At 38.2% G+C, this 19012-nt stretch overlaps 1 protein-coding gene across 2 annotated transcripts in view; it reads right to left on the bottom strand.

The window, feature by feature from the left end:
- ZCWPW2 (zinc finger CW-type and PWWP domain containing 2) overlaps positions 1 to 19012 on the bottom strand; it is a 400309-nt gene that overhangs the window by 335683 nt on the left and 45614 nt on the right. For both annotated transcript variants that reach the window (XM_045163891.1, XR_006547320.2), the window contains exon 2: positions 4916 to 5266. In XM_045163891.1, the coding sequence (XP_045019826.1) occupies positions 4916 to 5202 (287 nt within the window). In that variant the 5' untranslated portion in view covers positions 5203 to 5266. The remainder of the gene's footprint in view (positions 1 to 4915; positions 5267 to 19012) is intronic.

The following is a 19012-nucleotide window of genomic DNA, read 5'->3' as shown; positions in this document are numbered from 1 at the left end:
GCTGTGACTGAAGAAAGAAGCTGATGTCCAGTTTCACCCTCACTCTGACCTCAATCTGAGTTCCCGAACTGTGGATGTTGATAGTGCACTGTGCACTTCTGCTTCCTGGTTTTTCATGTTCATATCGAGAAGAAATTCTGAAGTGCTGTGTGGGGGCTGGAAGGTGGACAGGGAAAGTAAGAGTCAACAACCCAAGGGAAGGATATCGGAATTACAAGGGAAAACGAACAGTCAGTCTCAGAGCCTGTGGGCGGTGGAAGGTAAAATACACAAACACAGCAAGGTCAGACAGACATTGGGTATTGAAATCCACTTGCAGCAGGAAGTGGGAAACTTAGGCAGCACAAGAAATTTCAAAAGAACAGAAAATATATCACAAAGAAACTGATGTTTTATACTTTCCTTATCCGGTGGAAATGATCTAAGATAGCTACTGCCTGCAACAGAAGTTGAAGCTTAAGCATGATATTGGCTGCCATATATTTATAACCAATGAGAAGAAATAAATACATTTTTCAAACCGTAGTCTGGATGTTTAAGGAGATAGCAAATTTTACTTGAGCTTCATCCTTAATCTATAGGAAACAAAATGGATGAGTTGGAATCATCACTAACTTACTGTTATATTTGCCAAGAAATCTCTTTACTGTACCTAACAGCAGGGACCAATGCGAAAAGGAAATTTCTCATGTCTACACATACACACACATATTTACATACAAAAGTATATAAGTATGCAAATAAGAAGTAATCAAATAATATCTTATAATACTATTAATAAAAAGATGTAATAGAGATCTCATTTATGAATGAATACATGTGTGTGTGCTAAGTCTTCAGTCTTGTCAGACTCTGTGGACTGTAGCCTATCAGGCTTCTCTGTCCATGGGACTCTCCAGGCAAGAATACTGTAGTGGGTTGCTGTGCCCTCCTCCAGGGGATCTTCCCAACCCTGGGATCAAACTCAGGTTTCTTGCATCTGCTGCACTGGCAGGCAGGTTCTTTACCACTAGCGCCACCTGGGAAGCCCTAAAATATACACTATATCTAAAAAGTAACACTGGATTGGCTCGCTAACTTACAGACAGAGTTGAACTGTTTAGCCCATAGTATTTATAATGCAAATATATTTTCTTTAATTTTCATATTTATGAGAAATCTTTGCAAAACGTCTGTGTAAAATGCCTAGCTTCTGCTTGACACTGTATTTTCCTATACTGAGATATGAAGTTCTTTTTTACCTTTAATTTCTTTGCTCTTTCTAAGATTTCTTAAACATTATAGCTTTCTCTTCCTAGCAGTGAAAACAGCCCCATCCTCAAGCTGAAGTGGGCATAACTCAGAGGAAAGAGACTGCATAAGTATTTTTATAAGTGTGTGTTATTGTATGATGTGGCGACAAATATGACTATTACAATTAGATTTTTCATGGAGCTTGACCACAAAGAAAGTGATGTTCTCTTAACTATTATTTGCTTTTATTATACAGTGATTAAGCAGGCATTTCTTGATTCTGTATCAATTTCTCTTTAGCTTTTTTAGCTTTATAGGAGAGTGTGAACTATTTTGAGAAAGAGTAACTCCAAGATGTTGATAAGATTGAGTTCTGAGCCTTCAGTTAGGGGTAAGGGCAAAGGCTAACAATTAACACACATAATGCTACACTGCCAAGTGTCTCTGTAGCCAGTTGACTGGTCTTCCCATTTGAAATTTCAGTATCTATATTTCTTAATTAAGAACTGATGTTTGGCTGTGTGAAGAGGAACTAAAAAGCCTCTTGATGAAAGTGAAAGAGGAGAGTGAAAAAGTTGGCTTAAAGCTCAACATTCAGAAAACGAAGATCATGGGATCCGGTCCCATCACTTCATGGGAAATAGATGGGGAAACAGTGGAAACAGTGGCAGACTTTACTTTTTTGGGCTCCAAAATCACTGCAGATGGTGACTACAGCCATGAAATTAAAAGAAGCTTACTCCTTGGAAGGAAAGTTATGACCAACCTAGATAGCATATTCAAAAGCAGAGACATTACTTTGCAAACAAAGGTCCGTCTAGTCAAGGCTATGGTTTTTCCTGTGGTCATGTATGGATGTGAGAGTTGGACTGTGAAGAAGGCTGAGCACCGAAGAATTGATGCTTTTGAACTGTGGTGTTGGAGAAGACTGTTAAGAGTCCTTTGGACTGCAAGGAGATCCAACCAGTCCGTTCTGAAGGAGATCAGCCCTGGGATTTCTTTGGAAGGAACGATGCTAAAGCTGAAACTCCAGTACTTTGGCCACCTCATGCAAAGAGTTGACTCATTGGAAAAGACTCTGATGCTGGGAGGGATTGGGGGCAGGAGGAGAAGGGGACGACAGAGGATGAGATGGCTGGATGGCATCACTGACTCGATGGACGTGAGTCTAAGTGAACTCCAGGAGTTGGTGATGGACAGGGAGGCCTGGCGTGCTGCGATTCATGGGGTCACAGAGAGTCGGACATGACTGAGCGACTGAACTGAACTGAACTGACTGCAATTTATCCTGTTATCATCTTTCTATGTATTTGTGGTACTGAATAAGCAATAAAGCAATAGATTTGAGTTTCCTAGTCTGTAGTTTAAGTCTGTGTTCGTTTGTAGTTAGTTTATAAAGAAGAATTTATGTGACTACATAGCAAAATGTATTTTACTCTTTCCAGTAAGCAAGAAGGTGGGTACAGCTGTATTTTGCAGCATTTTGATGGTCTTAATCACAGATTAGAGGTAATTTAGGGACTGGAGTAAAACATGCTTCATTCGTATTTCAAACTCTAACCCTCAGTTATAAACACAAAACTGCAAAAGAAATTCCTAATCAAATTTCTAATGTAATATTTCAGACACAGTGACAAGATTCAAATCCGTTTCTTGAATTAGAATTACTGAACCTTCAGAATTTCCATTAGTAAATATAAATGCTCTGCTTTCAAAATGTTAGAGATATGAAAAATAGCATGGGACTACAAATACCTTCATAAGTAACTTCAAAAATAAGTGCTCATATTCACGCCTTTAAAAACATTTGTTCTTACATAACTCTAGCTCCTCTTAAAGACCATCCTATTATTACATGGGCTTCCCTTGTGACTTAGTGGTAAAAAAAAACTTGCCCGCCAATGCAAGAGATGCAGATTCAGTCTCTGGGTCAGGAAGATCCCCTAGAGAATGAAATGGCAACCCACTTCAGTATTGTTGACTGGAAAATCCCATGGACATAGGACTCTGGCAGGCTACAGTCCATGGGGTCACAAAGAGTTGGACATGACTTAGCAACTAAACAACAACAACAATTACATATGTATAAATTATATATATATATCAATTAATATATGTGCATATCAATTAACATACATGTATTTTTAAACAATATTTCACATTTGATCCCTAGAAAAACTCTCAGTAACAAAAGGTACATATTTGAGAGACTTCCACATCTGGAAAGATATTAAGTATATTGGTTTGCTAAGGCTGCCATAGAAAATTATCACAGACTGGGTAGCTTACAAACAGAAATTTATTCTCCCACAGTCTTAAAGGCCAGAAGTCGCAGATCAAGGTATCAGCTGGGCTGGTTTTCCTGGAGGCCTCTCCCGGGGTTGCAGATGCTGTCTTCTCAAGGGCTGTGCTCTGCACACGGCCCTGGTTGTCTACTGTGTGCTCGAAGCTTCTCTTCTTACAGGAACACCAGTCAGACTGGATGAGGGCCTCTTTTAACTTAACCACCTCTTTAAAGGCTCTCATTCCAAATACAGTCTCATTCTGAGGTTAGAGATTTAACACACGACCTTTAGGGGGAACCACAGTTCGGTCTGTAACAGGAAGTGATAGAGCAGGAGCGCGAGTCAAGATGTTGCCTTGAAGACTTCTTGTGTGTGTTCTGTGTTGTGTGTTAGATGAGCCTATCACAGTTTCCCTAGGAAAGCAAACATCTAACATTTTTCATGGCGAATCGCTGAATACAAATGAAAACAAGGTGATGGAAAAAAAGGAAGATTTGAAAAGAGAAGGGGCAAAACTCTTGAAAGAAATTTTAAAATTTTCAATAAAGACTGAACTAGAAGAACATAAGAACTGGTAACTCCTTCAGAAAAATAACATATGGAAAGGGAAAATACATAAATTTCAAAGATGAAAACTCCTGAAGAAAAAGTAATACCAAAGCTCACCAGAGAAGATTCACCATCAGTACTACAGGGATCCAAACATGCAATCAAAGCAACGAAACTGAATAAACTAGTTATAATTTAAGAAAAATGTCATCGAGATGAAAAGACTTGAAACTGCATACTGTAAATGCCCACTGCATACTAGAGAAATCAACCCAGAATGGGAAACACGGAGCTATAAAATAGTGAATGTACAAAAATCAGAAGAAAAAAGATCTTTTAAGCATGTAGGCAATAATTAAAGAATGTAAATTTTTTTCAAGATAGGCCACAATGGGCCATAAAACAAGATTCAGTGAAACAGACTACAAGAGATTTAAATTAGAACTCAATAACAATATTTTTTAAATCCCGTATTTGGTCATTTAAAAACACAATTCTAATACCTCATTTCAAAGAAAAAAATCACAAACTGAATAGTAATAAAACAAAACATATTAAAATTTGTGGGATATAAGTAAAGCAGTGCTTAAAGAGAAATTTATAGCTTTAATTGCCCATATCTGGAAGAAAAAAGATATGAATCAGTTATCTCAGTCTCCAATTTAAGAAACTAGACAAAGAAGAATTAAACCCAAATAAGTCAGGGAAAGAATAACAATGAGATCAGAAAACAATAAATAAGTTAGACAACAACAGAGAAGTTGATTGTTTGAAAAGTTTTGAAAGTTAATAAACTTAGCAAGACTATACCTCAAAAGTTTATTAGAAAACACCAACAAAAATCTTACCTTGGCCAATTCTTTAATTTTACCAAAACCAGGCTTCCAAGAGGCAGCTGTGAATAGACGATCTTATACCCACTTTGATGAAGCTGAGACTCTTCAGGAAAGTCTTCTTCAGAAACAGAGCACTTATTGTACTTTGAGTCAGTGTTCATGAAGCAGTACCATGGTTCATTGTGATTGACTTTGGCTTTATCCTCATTTGATAACAGTCTCCATTTCAAACAACTTTCATTCTCACATTGAACCCACACTTTGTTTATATACATGTTGTTTTCCACTGAGGAATCCATTGCCGTATTACAACATTCTATTATCTTACTATCAAATTTTCCTTTTTCCGTAAGTGCATTGAACCTAGAAAATAAGAGGAAAATAACAGAATAAAGATTTCAGGGGATAAGGAGAGAAAGCTCAGGCCAAAATCCGAGAAGTGGCTCTTTTATACCTTGTTTGCGCACCTCTTCTCTGTAAACGTTGAACATGTCGTGTTTCCACCCACCCAGAGACAAAGGAAGAAAACAGAAGCCTCAGTCATTCTGGTCATAAAATGCTCCCAAATTAAAAATAAGGAAAGTATGATGGAGCAGAAAAGGGGTACAGGTTAACTATAATATCTATTCCACTACTCCTTAGTATGCATCTAATAGATACCCAGTACTTTTGCCGTTGTTGTTGTTTAGCCACTAAGTTATGTCTGACTCTTTGCAACCCCATGGACTGTAGCCCGCCACACTCCTCTGCCCATGGGATTTCCCAGGCAAGAATGCTAGAGTGGGTTGCTATTTCCTTTTCCAGGGGATCTTCCTGACCTAGGGATTGAACCTGCATCTCCTGCGTCGCAGGCAGATTCTTTACTGCTAAGCCACCGTAATAAGAGGTAAATCTTACCCAGTCCGGATTCTGGGCCAGATACTATTCAATGCACACCACTCATATAGCCTTCCCGACAACCTCAGTGTGACCATTTTTAGAGAGAAAATGAAAGCCAAGGAAAATCAAGTTATTTGTTCAAGGTCCCACAGCTAGTACATGATATAGTTGGGATTTAAAGTCAGGCAGTTCCCTAATTCTGCAATCTTATCCACTAGGTAGTATTGCCTCTTGGGTATATGGTGTATACAGTGTAGAATTAATCCCTTTCTTTTTCTAATTCTGAAGAAAACCAAAGGTAGCAAAATATTTCACCATATGAAAATGTGAAATTTTTTAAAAATTAAAGGAATATTTTGCTTATGTAGTTTTGCCTTTTATTATTAATTCAAGTGATTTTATTCACTATTAATTCAAGACATTAGAATTATATAAGTCCCTAACTGCCAGCTTTAATAATAAGTTATGTGTATATTAAAATAATTAATAATTAATACAGGTAAAATATAAGTAAAACTAATTATTAGTAACTTACTTTGAAATACAAACCTATTTTTAGAAAAAGACTTGCATATACTATATTGATAAATTAGTAGACCACTACTGGGGCTTCCTAGGTGGCTCAGCGGTAAACAATCTGCTGCCAGTGCAGGAGACAAAAGAGATGCAAGAGACAGAGAATGGATCCTTGGGTTGGGAAGATCCCCTAGAGTAGGAAATGGTAACCCACTCCAGTATTCTTGCTTGGAAAATTCCATGGACAGAGGAGCCTGGCAGGCTACAGTCTACGGGGTCGCAAAGAGTCTGACATGACTGAGCACACATACGTTGAACATCACTATCCAAGTATGGATAGTCAGTCTATCACTATCCACTATCACTATCCACTATCCAACATCACTAACCAAGTTCAGTGGTTCAGTCATGTCAGACTCTTTGCGACCCCCATGGACTGCAGCATTGCCAGGCTTCCCTGTCCATCACCAACTCCCAGAGCTTGCAAAACTCATGTCTATTGAGTTGGTGATGCCATCCAACCATCTCATTCTCTGTTGTCCCTTCCTCCTCCTGCCTTCAGTCTTTCCCACCATCACGGTCTTTTCCAGTGAGTCAGTTCTTCCCATCAGGTGGCCAAAGTATTGGAGTTTCAGGTTCAGCATCAGTCTTTTCAATGAATATTCAGGACTGATCTCCTTTAGGACAGACTGGTTTGATCTCCTTTCAGTCCAAGGGACTCTCAAGAGTCTTCTCCAGTATTCAAAAGCATCAATTCTTTGGCACTCAGCTTTCTTTATAGTCCAACTCTCACATCCATACATGACTTCTGGAAAAACCATAGCTTTGACTAGATGGACCTTTATCGACAAAGTATGTCTCTGCTTTTTAATATGCTATCTAGGTTGGTCATAACTTTCCTTCCAAGGAGTAAGCATCTTTTAATTTCATGGCTGCAATCACCATCTACAGTGATTTTGGAGCCCAGAAAAATAAAGTCAGCCACTGTTTCCCCATCTATTTGCCATGAAGTGATGACTGGATGCCATGATCTTAGTTTTCTGAATGTTGAGTTTTAAGCCAGATTTTTTCACTCTCCTCTTTCACCTTTAATTAATAGCTGTACTTTATTCTTTCCTTCCTTCTACTTTCTTTGGGCATTCTTTGTTGAACTTCTTTCTCTTTTTGAGTTGATGCTTCATTTTATGTCTTTTTTAAACTTTATTAATTTTATTATATTTTGGTAAGTACTCTTAGTATGAGATCTACCCTTTTAATAATTTTAAAGTGCATTTAAAGAGTACTGCTGACTATGGTAGAATGTTGTATAGCAGATCTCTATCATTTACTCATCTTTCTTACTTAAAACTTTATGCCTGCTAATTTAGAACTTCCTACTTCACCATTTTCCTCACCCATGGAAATCATTCCACTGTTTGATTATATGAATTTTATTATTTTAGATATCACATATAAGTGGAATCACACAGTATTTGTCTTTCTGTGACTGGCTTATTTCACTCAGCATAATGTCCCCCAGGTTAATCCATGTTGTTGCATATTGCAAAACATTCTCCTCATTTAAGGCTGAACAGCATTCCATTGTATGTTTTCTTTATTTGTCCGTCAATTAACATTTAGGTTGTTTCCATATCTTGGCTACTGTAAATAGTACTGCTATAAACATGGGAGTACTAATATGTCTTGGAAATACTGATTTCAGTTATCATAGATAAATACCCAGAAGTGGGGTAGCTGAATCATATAGTAGTTCTATTTTTAAGTTTTTGAGGAGACCTCCATATTGTTTTCCATAGCATCAGCAGCATTTTGTATTCCCACCTATAAGTTTCCAGTGTATTCACATCCTCATCAATCTCTATTATCTTTTGACTTTTTGATAACAGCCATCCTAACAGGTGTGAAATGATAACTAATTGTGATTTTGATTTGCATTTCCCTGATGATTAGTGATGTGAAGGATCTTTTCATATACCCAATGGCCATATAGCTTCTTTAGAAAAATGGCCCATTTTAAGATTTAAACGTTTTTATTGTGTCAGTTGTATGAGTTCCTTATATATTTTGGATATTAATCCCTTTTAAAAATGTTTACAAATATTTTCTTCCATTCTGTAGGCTACTTTTCATTTAACTAATTGTCTCTCTTGCTACAAAGAAACAGTTTAATTTAATGTAGTCCTTCCTGCTTTTGGAGAAGGCAATGGCACCCCATTCCAGTACTCTTGCCTGGAAAATCCCATGGACGGAGGAGCCTGGTAGGCTGCGGTCCATGAGGTCATAAGAGTTGGACACGACTGAATGACTTCACTTTCACTTTTCACTTTCATGCATTGGAGAAGGAAATGACAACCCACTCCAGTGTTCTCGCCTGGAGAATCCTAGGGACAGAGGAGCCTGGTAGGAGGCCATCTATGGGATAGCACAGAGTCGGACACGACTGAAGTGACTTAGCATCAGCAGCAGCTGTCCTGCTTTATTTTTACTTTTGTTGCCTATGCTTTTGGTGTCAGATCCAAAGAATCATTGATAAAATCAATCTCAAGAAACTTTTCCTATAAGTTTCCTTCTAGGAGTTTTACAGTTTGGTTTTACATTTGTCTTTAATCCAAAAATAAATTTCAAGTTTATTTTTGTGTACAGTTGAAGTTAAGGATCCAATTTCATTCTTTTGCATACGAACATCCAGTTTTCCAAGACAATTTAATGAAGGGACTATCTTTTCCCCATTCAGTACCTTTGTTTAAAACTGGTTGACCTCTATATACCTGGGTTTATTTCTGGGCTATGTATTCTGTTCCGCTGATCTGTGTCTGTTTTTAATGCTGATACTATACCCCTTTGATTACGACAATTTTGTAAAATAGTTTGAAACCAGGAAGTAGAATGCCTCCAACTTTTCTCTTCTTGTTCAAGACTGCTTAGCTATTTGGAGTTTTATGGTTACATACAAATTTTAGCATTTTTTCTATTTCTGTGAAAATGCCGCTGGAATTTTGATAGGGATTGAACTGAATCTATAGATTACTTTGGGTTGTATGGACATTTTAACAATATAAATTCTTCTAATCTATGAATATGGATATCTTTCCACTCATTTTTGCCTTCTGTTTCTTTCATCTATGTTTTAGTTTTCAGTTTATAGATCTTTCACCTTTTTGATTAACTTTCAGTTCAGTTCAGCTCAGTCACTCAGTTGTGTCCAACTCTTTGTGACCCCATGAATCGCAGCACGCCAGTCCTCCCTGTCCATCACCAACTCCTGGAGTTCACCCAAACTCATGTCCATCAAGCCAGTGATGCCATCCAGCCACCTCATCCTCTGTCGTCCCCTTCTCCTCCTGCCTCAAATCCCTCCCAGCATCAGAGTCTTTTCCAATGAGTCAACTCTTCGTATGAGGTGGCCAAAATATTGGAGTTTCAGCTTTAGCATCATTCCTTCCGAAGAACACCCAGGACTGGTCTCCTTTAGAATGGACTGGTTGGATCTCCTTGCAGTCCAAGGGACTCTCAAGAGTCTTCTCCAACACCACAGTTCAGAAGCATCAATTCTGCAGTGCTCAGCTTTCTTCACAGTCCAACTCTCACATCCATACATGACCACAGGAAAAACCATAGCCTTGACTAGACGGACCTTTGTTTGCAAAGTAATGTCTCTGCTTTTGAATATGCAATCTAGGTCGGTCATAACTTTCCTTCCAAGGAGTAAGCATCTTTTAATTTCATGGCTGCAATCACCATCTGCAGTGATTTTGGAGCCCCAAAAAATAGTCTGACACTGTTTCCCCCATTTTTTGGACACAACTGTAAATTAGATTATTTTCATTTCTTTTTCATCTACTTTGTTGTCAGTGTATAGAAATGCAACTCATTTCTGTTGGTTGGTTTTGTATCTTACAACTTTCTTGAGTTCATTTATTAGTTTTAACAATTTTTTTGGTGGAGTCCTCAGGGTTTTCTATATATGAGATCATGTATTCTACAAACAGAGAAAATTTTACTTCTTCCTTTCAGATATGGACACTTTATATTTCTCTTTCTTGCCTGCCTGTCCTGGCTAGAAACTCTAGTACCATGTTGAATAACAGTGGTGTGAGTGGGCACCCTGGTCTTGTTGCTGATCTTAGATGAAAGCTTCAAGTTTTTCACTAGTGAGCATGATGTTACCTGTGAGCTTGTTACATATGGTCATCATTTTATTGAAATATAATCCTTCTACATCCAATCTGTCAAGAGTTCTCATCATCAAGAGATACTAACTTTTGTCAAATGCTTTCTCTCCATCTACTGAGATGACAATATGATTACCTTTCCCTTCACTGCAGTGTATCATGTTTATTCATTTGAAAGTGTTAAACCATCCATGCATCTTACTAATAAATTCTACTTGCTCCTGGTGTATGATCCTTTTTATGTGCTCAATTGTTTGCTAGAAAATTGAGAAATTTTCTACATATGTTCATTGGGTATACTAGTCTGATGTTCTCTTTTCTAGTGGTGTTCTTTTATGATGTTGGTATCAAGTTAATGCTGGCTTTGTAAAATGTATTTGGAGTTGTTCTCTTCAATTTTTTGAAAGAGGCTGAGAAGGAATTCCCACTAATTTCTCTTAAATTTTTGATAGAACTTACCAATAAAGTCATCTGGTTCTGAACTTTTCTTTGTTGGGAGAATTTTAGATTACTGATTCAATCACCTTACTTGTTATTATCTGTTCAAATCTATTTCATTCTGATTCAGTCTTGGTAGGTTATATGCTTCTAGGAATTTATCCATTCTTCTAAATTATTCAATTTGTTAGCATCTAATTGTTTGTCGTAGTCTCTTAGGATCCTTTGTGTTTCTGTGGCTCAGCTATAAAGTCTCTTTCAATTATGAGTCTTCTTTTCTTTCCTGCTAGTCTAGCTAAAGTTTTGTGTCTTTTATCACAAAACCAACTCTTACTTTCACTGATCTTTTTCTATTATTTTTTTAATCTTTCATTTATTTTTGCTTTGATTTCTGTTATTTCCTCCTTCAACTAAATTTAGGCTTAGTAGCTCTTCTTTTTTCTAGTTCCTTCTATGTAAAGTTAGTTTGCGTGAGGTCTTTCTTCTTAATGTAAACATTTATCATTATAAACTTCCCTCTTAGAATTGCTTTTGCAATATCCCGTAATTTCAGTATGTTGTATTTCATTTTCATTTGTCTCATGACATTTTCAGGTTTCTGATTTCTTCTTTGACCAACTGGTTTTTCAGGAGCATGTTGTTTAATCTCTATGTATTTGTCAATTTTCCAGTTTTTATCCTGTTATTGATTTCTAGTTTCACACCATTATGGTCAGAAAGGATGCCTGATAGTATTGCAATATGATATATCCTGAAAAATGCTCCATGTACATTTGAGAAGAATGTCCATTCTGCTGCTGTTAGAATGTTCTGTATATATCTGTGGAATCCTCATCTAAAGCGTAATTTAAGTCCAAAGTTTTCTTACTGATTTTCTGTCTGGATGATATATTCATTGTTCAAAGTCAGGTAATGAAATCCCCTATTATTGTTGTTGTTCAAAAGCATTAATTCCTCAGCACTTAGCCTTCCTTATGGTCCAGCTCTCACATCCATACAAGACTACTGGAAAAACCACAGCTTTGGCTATATGGACCTTTATCAGCAAAGTGATATCTCTGCTTTAATACACTGTCTAGGTTTGTCACAGCTGTTATTTCAAGGAGCATGCATCTTTTAATTTCAATTTTAATTATTGTTGTACTGCTATTTCTCTCTTCAGATATTTGCTTTATATATTTAGATGCTCCAATACTGGGTGCATAAATATTTTCAGTTATTATATTCTCTTGATGAATTGACCTCTTTATCATTGTATAGCAACCCTGACGCTTTTTACATTTTTTTTTTTTACTTCTGTTTTATATAAGAATAGCTATTTCTGGGTCTCTTTTGGTTTTCATTTGTGTGGAGTATCTTTTTCCTTCCCTTCACTTTCAGTCTATGATTAGAGAATTAGTCCATTTACATCTGGAGTAATTTTTAACAGGTAAAAGCTTATTATTGCCCCTTTGTTAATTTTTTTCTAAGTGTTTTATAGATCTTTCTCTTCTTTCTCTCATCTTTTATGATTTGATGGTTTTCTGTAGTTGTATACTCCGATTCCTTTTGCATTATCTTATGCATATCTAACAAAGGGTTGCTTTGAGGCTTGCCTAAAACATCCTACAATTATAATAGTTCATTTTAAGCTGATAACTTCAATAACATACAAAAGCTCCTCATGTTTACTCTCTGTCCCCACATTTTATGTTCTGTTGTCACAATTTACAACTTTCCATATTATGTGTCCAATAAAAATTATTTAAGTGTCCAACTCTTTGCTACCCCATGGAGTATACGGTCAATTGAATTCTCCAGGCCAGAATACTGGAGTGAAAGCTGTTCCCTTCTCCAGGGGATCTTCCCAACCCAGGGATTGAACTCAGATCTCCTGCATTGCAGGAGGATTCTTTACCAGCTGAGCCACCAGGGAAGCCCAAGAATACTGGAGTAGGTAGCCTATCCCTTTCTCCAGGGGATCTACCCAACCCAGGAATTGAACCAGGATCTCTTTCATTGCAGGCAGATTGTTTACCACCTGAGCTATTACGGAAGCCCCAGAATTATTGTAGCTACAGAGATTTTCAATACTTTTGTCTTTTTGCCTTTATACTAAACCTATATGTGATTTACATAATGCCATCATATATTATTTTTAATACTTTATATTTACCTGTATCAGTGAGTTTTATACTTTTATGTTTTCATATTCCTAATTAGTATCCTTTCATTTGAGCTTAAAGAATTCCTTTAGCATTTCTTGTAAGGCAGGTTTAGTGGTGATGAATTCCTTGACCTTTTAACAATATCTCTATTTCTCCACCAATTCTGAAGAACAACTTTGCCAGAAACACTATTCTTGATTGGCAGTTTTCTTTCTTTCATAAGTTCTTTTAGAACTTTCAATATATTATTCCACTCCCTCTCCTCACTTTTTTCTGTTCTTTTTGCTCCTCTGACTGTATGATTTCCAGTGAACTATCTTCAAGCTCATTGATCCTTTCTTCTGTTTGATCTTCTGCCTTCTCTCATCTCATCTCAGTTTCCACATGTCCATTTAGGATCTCACAGAACTACTACTAACTATGTGCCCCATTAGCTCCCAGATGCAGATTAATTAGAACCATTAGGCAGCAGCTGAAAAAGTATATAGTCAAATCCCTTCTAGGGAAAACTGAGACTTGTGCTTTTGCCTGCTCTCTCTGTGATAAGCCTGGCAGGACATGCTTACAGATCTGTTAGAAATTGCTTACTTGTTTTCCATGGTGAAAGGGGACTGTCAATGTGAAGCCCTTTTGGTTCTCTAAGCTAGGTGATTTGGGAGCCAGTTCCTTGAGTGGCAGTCATAAAAGTTAGGGTGCTAGATGCACAGACAAGCTCCTTCCAGAAAGAAGCTGGACACTCACTTTTATAACTGGAGAGAGGGAAAGGAAACTGCTCACAAGCCCTTTCAGACTCCTGGAAGAGGACAATCAGCTTCCAGATGCAAGCTGGTTAGAAGCCCAATTCTTGGGCAGCAACTAGAAAAGTATGCAGTTAAATTCCTTCCATAGAGAAATTGGCAATTTTGTGTTTTATTCTGGTCCATCTGTGTTGAGTCCAAGGGTACAGCCAAGGTTAAGTGTTTGCACTTCTGTTTAAAACCATAACATGGTCCTGGTGGATGCACAAATGCTGATTCCCATTGGCTCTCAGAGCTAGGTGATCTAGGGGCTAGTCTCTTGAGTAGCAGCCATAAAAGTTGAGGAACTAGCTGTGTGGTCCAAACCATCTGTTTCTCAGGGAGAAACTGCTGGGTTCCTCCGTGGTTAAACTAAAGGTTTATGGCATGAATGTATCTTAGCTTTTCCTACTCATTTCAGTGTGGTTATTTCCTCAGTCACCTCAATGTGTAGGAGGAACTAAACTAGTTTCTATATTTCTCTCCAAAGGAACTGATCTGTGTGGAGCTGCTCATTCAGTGCATCTGTGGGAGGAAGAAAAGTCTGATGCCTTGTATTTACTCTGCTGTCTTGGTGACGTCCTTTGTATTTTGTTTTCTTTACTTCTAATGAGCTCCAGGAAAGTTTAAACAGTAATAGTAATATCTCTAACTTGTTGTAACAGAGTGCAGTGACCTCAGTCCTTAGCACAGCAGCCACTGCTGTGCATCTTTACCTCGCACCCTGTTACCAGGCAATGTGTCCTGTTCACCTATTAGTCAGTGCCTCAGTGGGCCCCACCCATTCAACAACTGTCAGTGAGCGACTGTTAGGGGTCCTGCTCAGCCACTGAAGAGTGCAGCAGTGGGCCCTGCCCACAAGCAACCAACTGTTAAAACAATGAGTTAGTGAGGGGATTTAGACAACAGAGGTGGGGGTGGGCGGGTTGCGAGGTGGAGAGTGAGGTAAGAGGCAGATGCAGGCCTTCTCCTGGAGGCCCTCCAGCTCACCTAGCCTTGGGCCAGCAGGTGAGGTGGAATGCCCAGGGAATAGACTGAGGACTACATCCTGCAGGGCTCCAGCGACCTCACTAAGGCCCTCCACTAGCCTTGTCCCAGTCCTTGAGGCAGCAGGGAACCGCTCTCCCTTTCCTGTTTCTGTGACTTACTGCCTGGGTCGCACTCTCTGAGACCTGGTCTGCCCCATTTGGGTGACCTGAGAAGACTGAAGACCAGCTGAGTTGGGCACATGGCTCCCTCAGCAATGACAGCTCGGCAGGATGTGGGAATCTGGCCCTAAAGGAGCAGCCAACTGCAATCCACCTTCTCAAAGACAGGATTGGGACCTTGGAGGGTTAAAGTTGTGCCTTAAGACCCTGCCCTTTTTTGTCAGGACCGAGAATAAAAGTTGTGCGGTAGAGAATCACAAGAATACCATTACCTGACTGTTACCTCACCATGACCTGACCTCAACAGCAAAGGATTTGACACCAAAAAGTTTGCAACAACTAACCATGCCCCTCCCTCACCTTTTGCTTTTAAAGGGGTTTGCTGAAAGTTTTCAGTAACTTTGGGGTTCTTAGGCCATGAGCCACCCATCTCTTTGTATAGATCTGTAATAAATCTTTCTCTGTTCTAAACTCTTAACGTTTTAGTATTGATGGGCCTCACTGTGTATCGGGCACACGGACTTGCGATTTGGTAACAGTAGGAGGAGATAACACTGGTCACTGGGTAAAGGGCTACCAACCCCAAGTTCAAATATGAAGAGAGACGAGGAAGACTCGTAAGTCTAAAGCAGGTATTGGGACAACTAAGCTGAGGGTAAGGAGTTGGGGAACAGGTCTACAAGCAGTGAAATAATCCATTACAAGTTCATTCAAGAACCTTCTATTTATTATTTAATAAGAAAAATAGGATTTCTTAGTATTTAATATCAAATTGACACTAGAACCCTCACTCAGACCATATAAAAGCAGGTCATATGTTCTAAATGGGATGTGAGGCCTCCTGCTGGAAAGATGGGAGGTACCACATGTAGAGTATCAGGTGCCCTTCAGTTATCCATTTACTTTTACCATACTGCCATTATTTTTAACTAGCTAAACAGATCTACAGGCTATATTATCTAGATTATTCCTCACAAAGTGAAGTCACTTTAAAATATTCCTACAAAGAAAGAGCATATTGAAGAGAATACTAATAACAAATAATGAAAGTTAAGATGTATAAAAGAAAGCAGAACATGATATTAGTATCTGTCACTCAATTGCCTAGGATTCTGTCCATCCTAGAACCACTGGAGAAAGCACTCTAAGTTCACTGCACTGCATCAGTGGAAAGCTTAGGAAAATCCATTATGATAGCCTATTATAAAATGTTAAGGGGATTAAAAGATTACTTTTAAATGGTAGATAAAGTTTTCAGATTTTCTTAGGAAGTCAGTGGATAATACTGAGAAGATAAATTAATACCAAGAAAATGTCATTATTATTTAAGTAGTGATACTCATTTTCAATTGTGTCAAACTTAAACCTCTTGGTATTTTAGATTTGATAGTTTATCCAGGCTAATAGAATGTATAATATAGGTTATGAAATACTTACTCTTTTCAAACCAGATTCTCATTATTTCTATTACCTTTTCTCCAGCATTTGGTTGGTTTTAAAAATTATTGCCACATCACTTATATTTAACTAATTAAAACATATATACAGATTATATTATCCAGAATTTTCCTCACAAAGTGAAGCCACTTTAAAATATTTCTACAGGGCTTTCCTAGTGGTCCAGTGGTTGAGAATCACCTTGCAATGCAGGGGACACCAGTTTGACCCCTGGTCTGGGAAGATGCCACATGCTGCGGGGCAACTGAGTCCTTGGGCCACAACTACTAAGCCTGCACTCTGGAACCTGCAAGCTGCAACAGCTTAGTCCGCACATAGCAACTACTGAAGCCCCTGTGCCCTACAGCCCATGCTCTGCAACAATAGAAGCCACTGCGATGAGGCCTGCACAAAGCAACTAGAGGGTAGCCCCCACTCTCTGAAACTACAGAAAGCCCACGCGAAGCAATGAAGACCCAGCTCAGCCAAAAGTAAAGAAATAAATGAATATTAAAATATGTTTCTACAAAGAAACAGCATATTGAAGAGAATAGTGATAATACAAATAAAGTATTTAGGCTGATGAAAAAGTAATTTGCAGTTTTGGATTGTTGAATTTTGCCTTTCGATACTAGAATATATTCTCAAATAAATGTGATTACGTTATACATCACTTTAATGCTCATTTCTTGCTTTGCTTTTTTTTTGCTAATGACTTATTACTTGCTGTTTATTTTATATTTATTTTAGACTAAGGAAACGATGTTAGACAAAAAGCAAATTCGAGTGATTTTCTTATTGAGTTCAAAATGGGTCATAAACAACATGTTACGGAGACAACTTGCAACATCAACAACACACCTGGCCTAGGAACTGCTAACAAACATACTCTGCAGTGGTGATTTGAGAAGTTTTGCAGAGCAAATAAGAGCCGTGAAGATGAAAGAGCGCAGTGGCAGGCCATTGGAAGCTGACAATGACCAACTGAGAGGATCATCAAAATTGATCCTCTTACAACAACATGAGAAGTTGCCAAAGAACTCAGCATCAACCATTCTATGGTCATGCAGCATTTGAAGCAAATTGGAAAGGTGAAAAAGCTTGATAAGTGGGTGTCTCGTGAGCTGATCAAAAAGAAAAATCGTCATTTTGAAGTGTTATCTTCTTTTACTCTATGTAGCAACAATGAACCATTTCTTATTGGATTGTGACATGTAATGAAAAGTGGATTTTTACAGCAGGATCCTCTATGACCCACCTCCCAGAATATTGGAAATAAAAGCAAAAATAAACAAATGGGACCTAATTAAAATTAAAAGCTTCTGCACAACAAAGGAAACTCTAAGCAAGGTGAAAAGACAGCCTTCAGAATGGGAGAAATTAATAGCAAATGAAACAACTGACGAAGAATTAATCTCAAAAATATTAAAGCAATTCCTGCAGCTCAATTCCAGAAAAATAAACGACTCAACCAAAAAATGGGCCAAAGAACTAAACAGACATTTCTCCAAAGAAGACATACAGATGGCTTACAAACACAAGAAAAGATGCTCAACATCACTCATTATCAGAGAAATGCAAATCAAAACCACTCTGAGGTACCATTTCACGCCAGTCAGAATGGCTGCGATCCAAAAGTCTACAAGCAATAAATGCTGGAGAGGGTGTGGAGAAAAGGGAACCCTCTTGCACTGTTGGTGGGAATGCAAACTGGTACAGCCACTATGGAGAACAGTGTGGAGATTCCTTAAAAAACTGGAAATAGAACTGCCATATGACCCAGCAATCCCACTGCTGAGCATTCACATGGAGGAAAGCAGAATTGAAAGAGATACATGTACCCCAATGTTCACTGCAACACTGTTTATAATAGCCAGGACATGGAAGCAACCTAGATGTCCATCAGCAGATGAATGGATAAGAAAGCTGTGGTACATATACACAATGGAGTATTACTCAGCCATTAAAAAGAATACATTTGAGTCAGTTCTAATGAGGTGGATGAAACTGGAGCCTATTATGCAGACTGAAGTAAGCCAGAAAGAAAAACAGTACACTAACCAATGGCACCCCACTCCAGTACTCTTGCCTGGGAAATCCCATGGATGGAGGAGCCTGGTGGGGTACAGTCCATGGGGTCGCAAAGACTCGGACATGACTGAGTGACTTCACTTTCACTTTTCACTTTCATGCTCTGGAGAAGGAAATGGCAACCCACCCCATATTCTTGCCTGGAGAATCCCAGGAATGGGAGCCTGGTGGACTGCCATCTATGGGGTCGCACAGAGTCTGACACGACTGAAGTGACTTAGCAGCAACCAATATATACTGTTTATAAACAGTATAAAAAACCCAATACAGTATACAAATAGTAAACATATTTTTATACTGTTTATAAATGTTTTTTATTTATAAAAAGTTTTATACTGTTTATAAACAGTATAAAAACCAATACAGTATACTAAAGCATATATATGGAATTTAGAAAGATGATAACAATAACCCTGTATGTGAGACACCAAAAGAGACACAGATGTATAAAACATTCTTTTGGACTCTGTGGGAGTGGGCGAGGGTGGGATGATATGGGAGAATG

Source organism: Bubalus bubalis, chromosome 21 (assembly GCF_019923935.1).
Source record: "Bubalus bubalis isolate 160015118507 breed Murrah chromosome 21, NDDB_SH_1, whole genome shotgun sequence".
NCBI classification, from domain to species: Eukaryota; Metazoa; Chordata; class Mammalia; order Artiodactyla; family Bovidae; genus Bubalus; species Bubalus bubalis.
The sequence above is the reverse complement of the archived record's forward strand: the minus strand, read 5'-3'. Positions and strand labels throughout refer to the sequence as shown.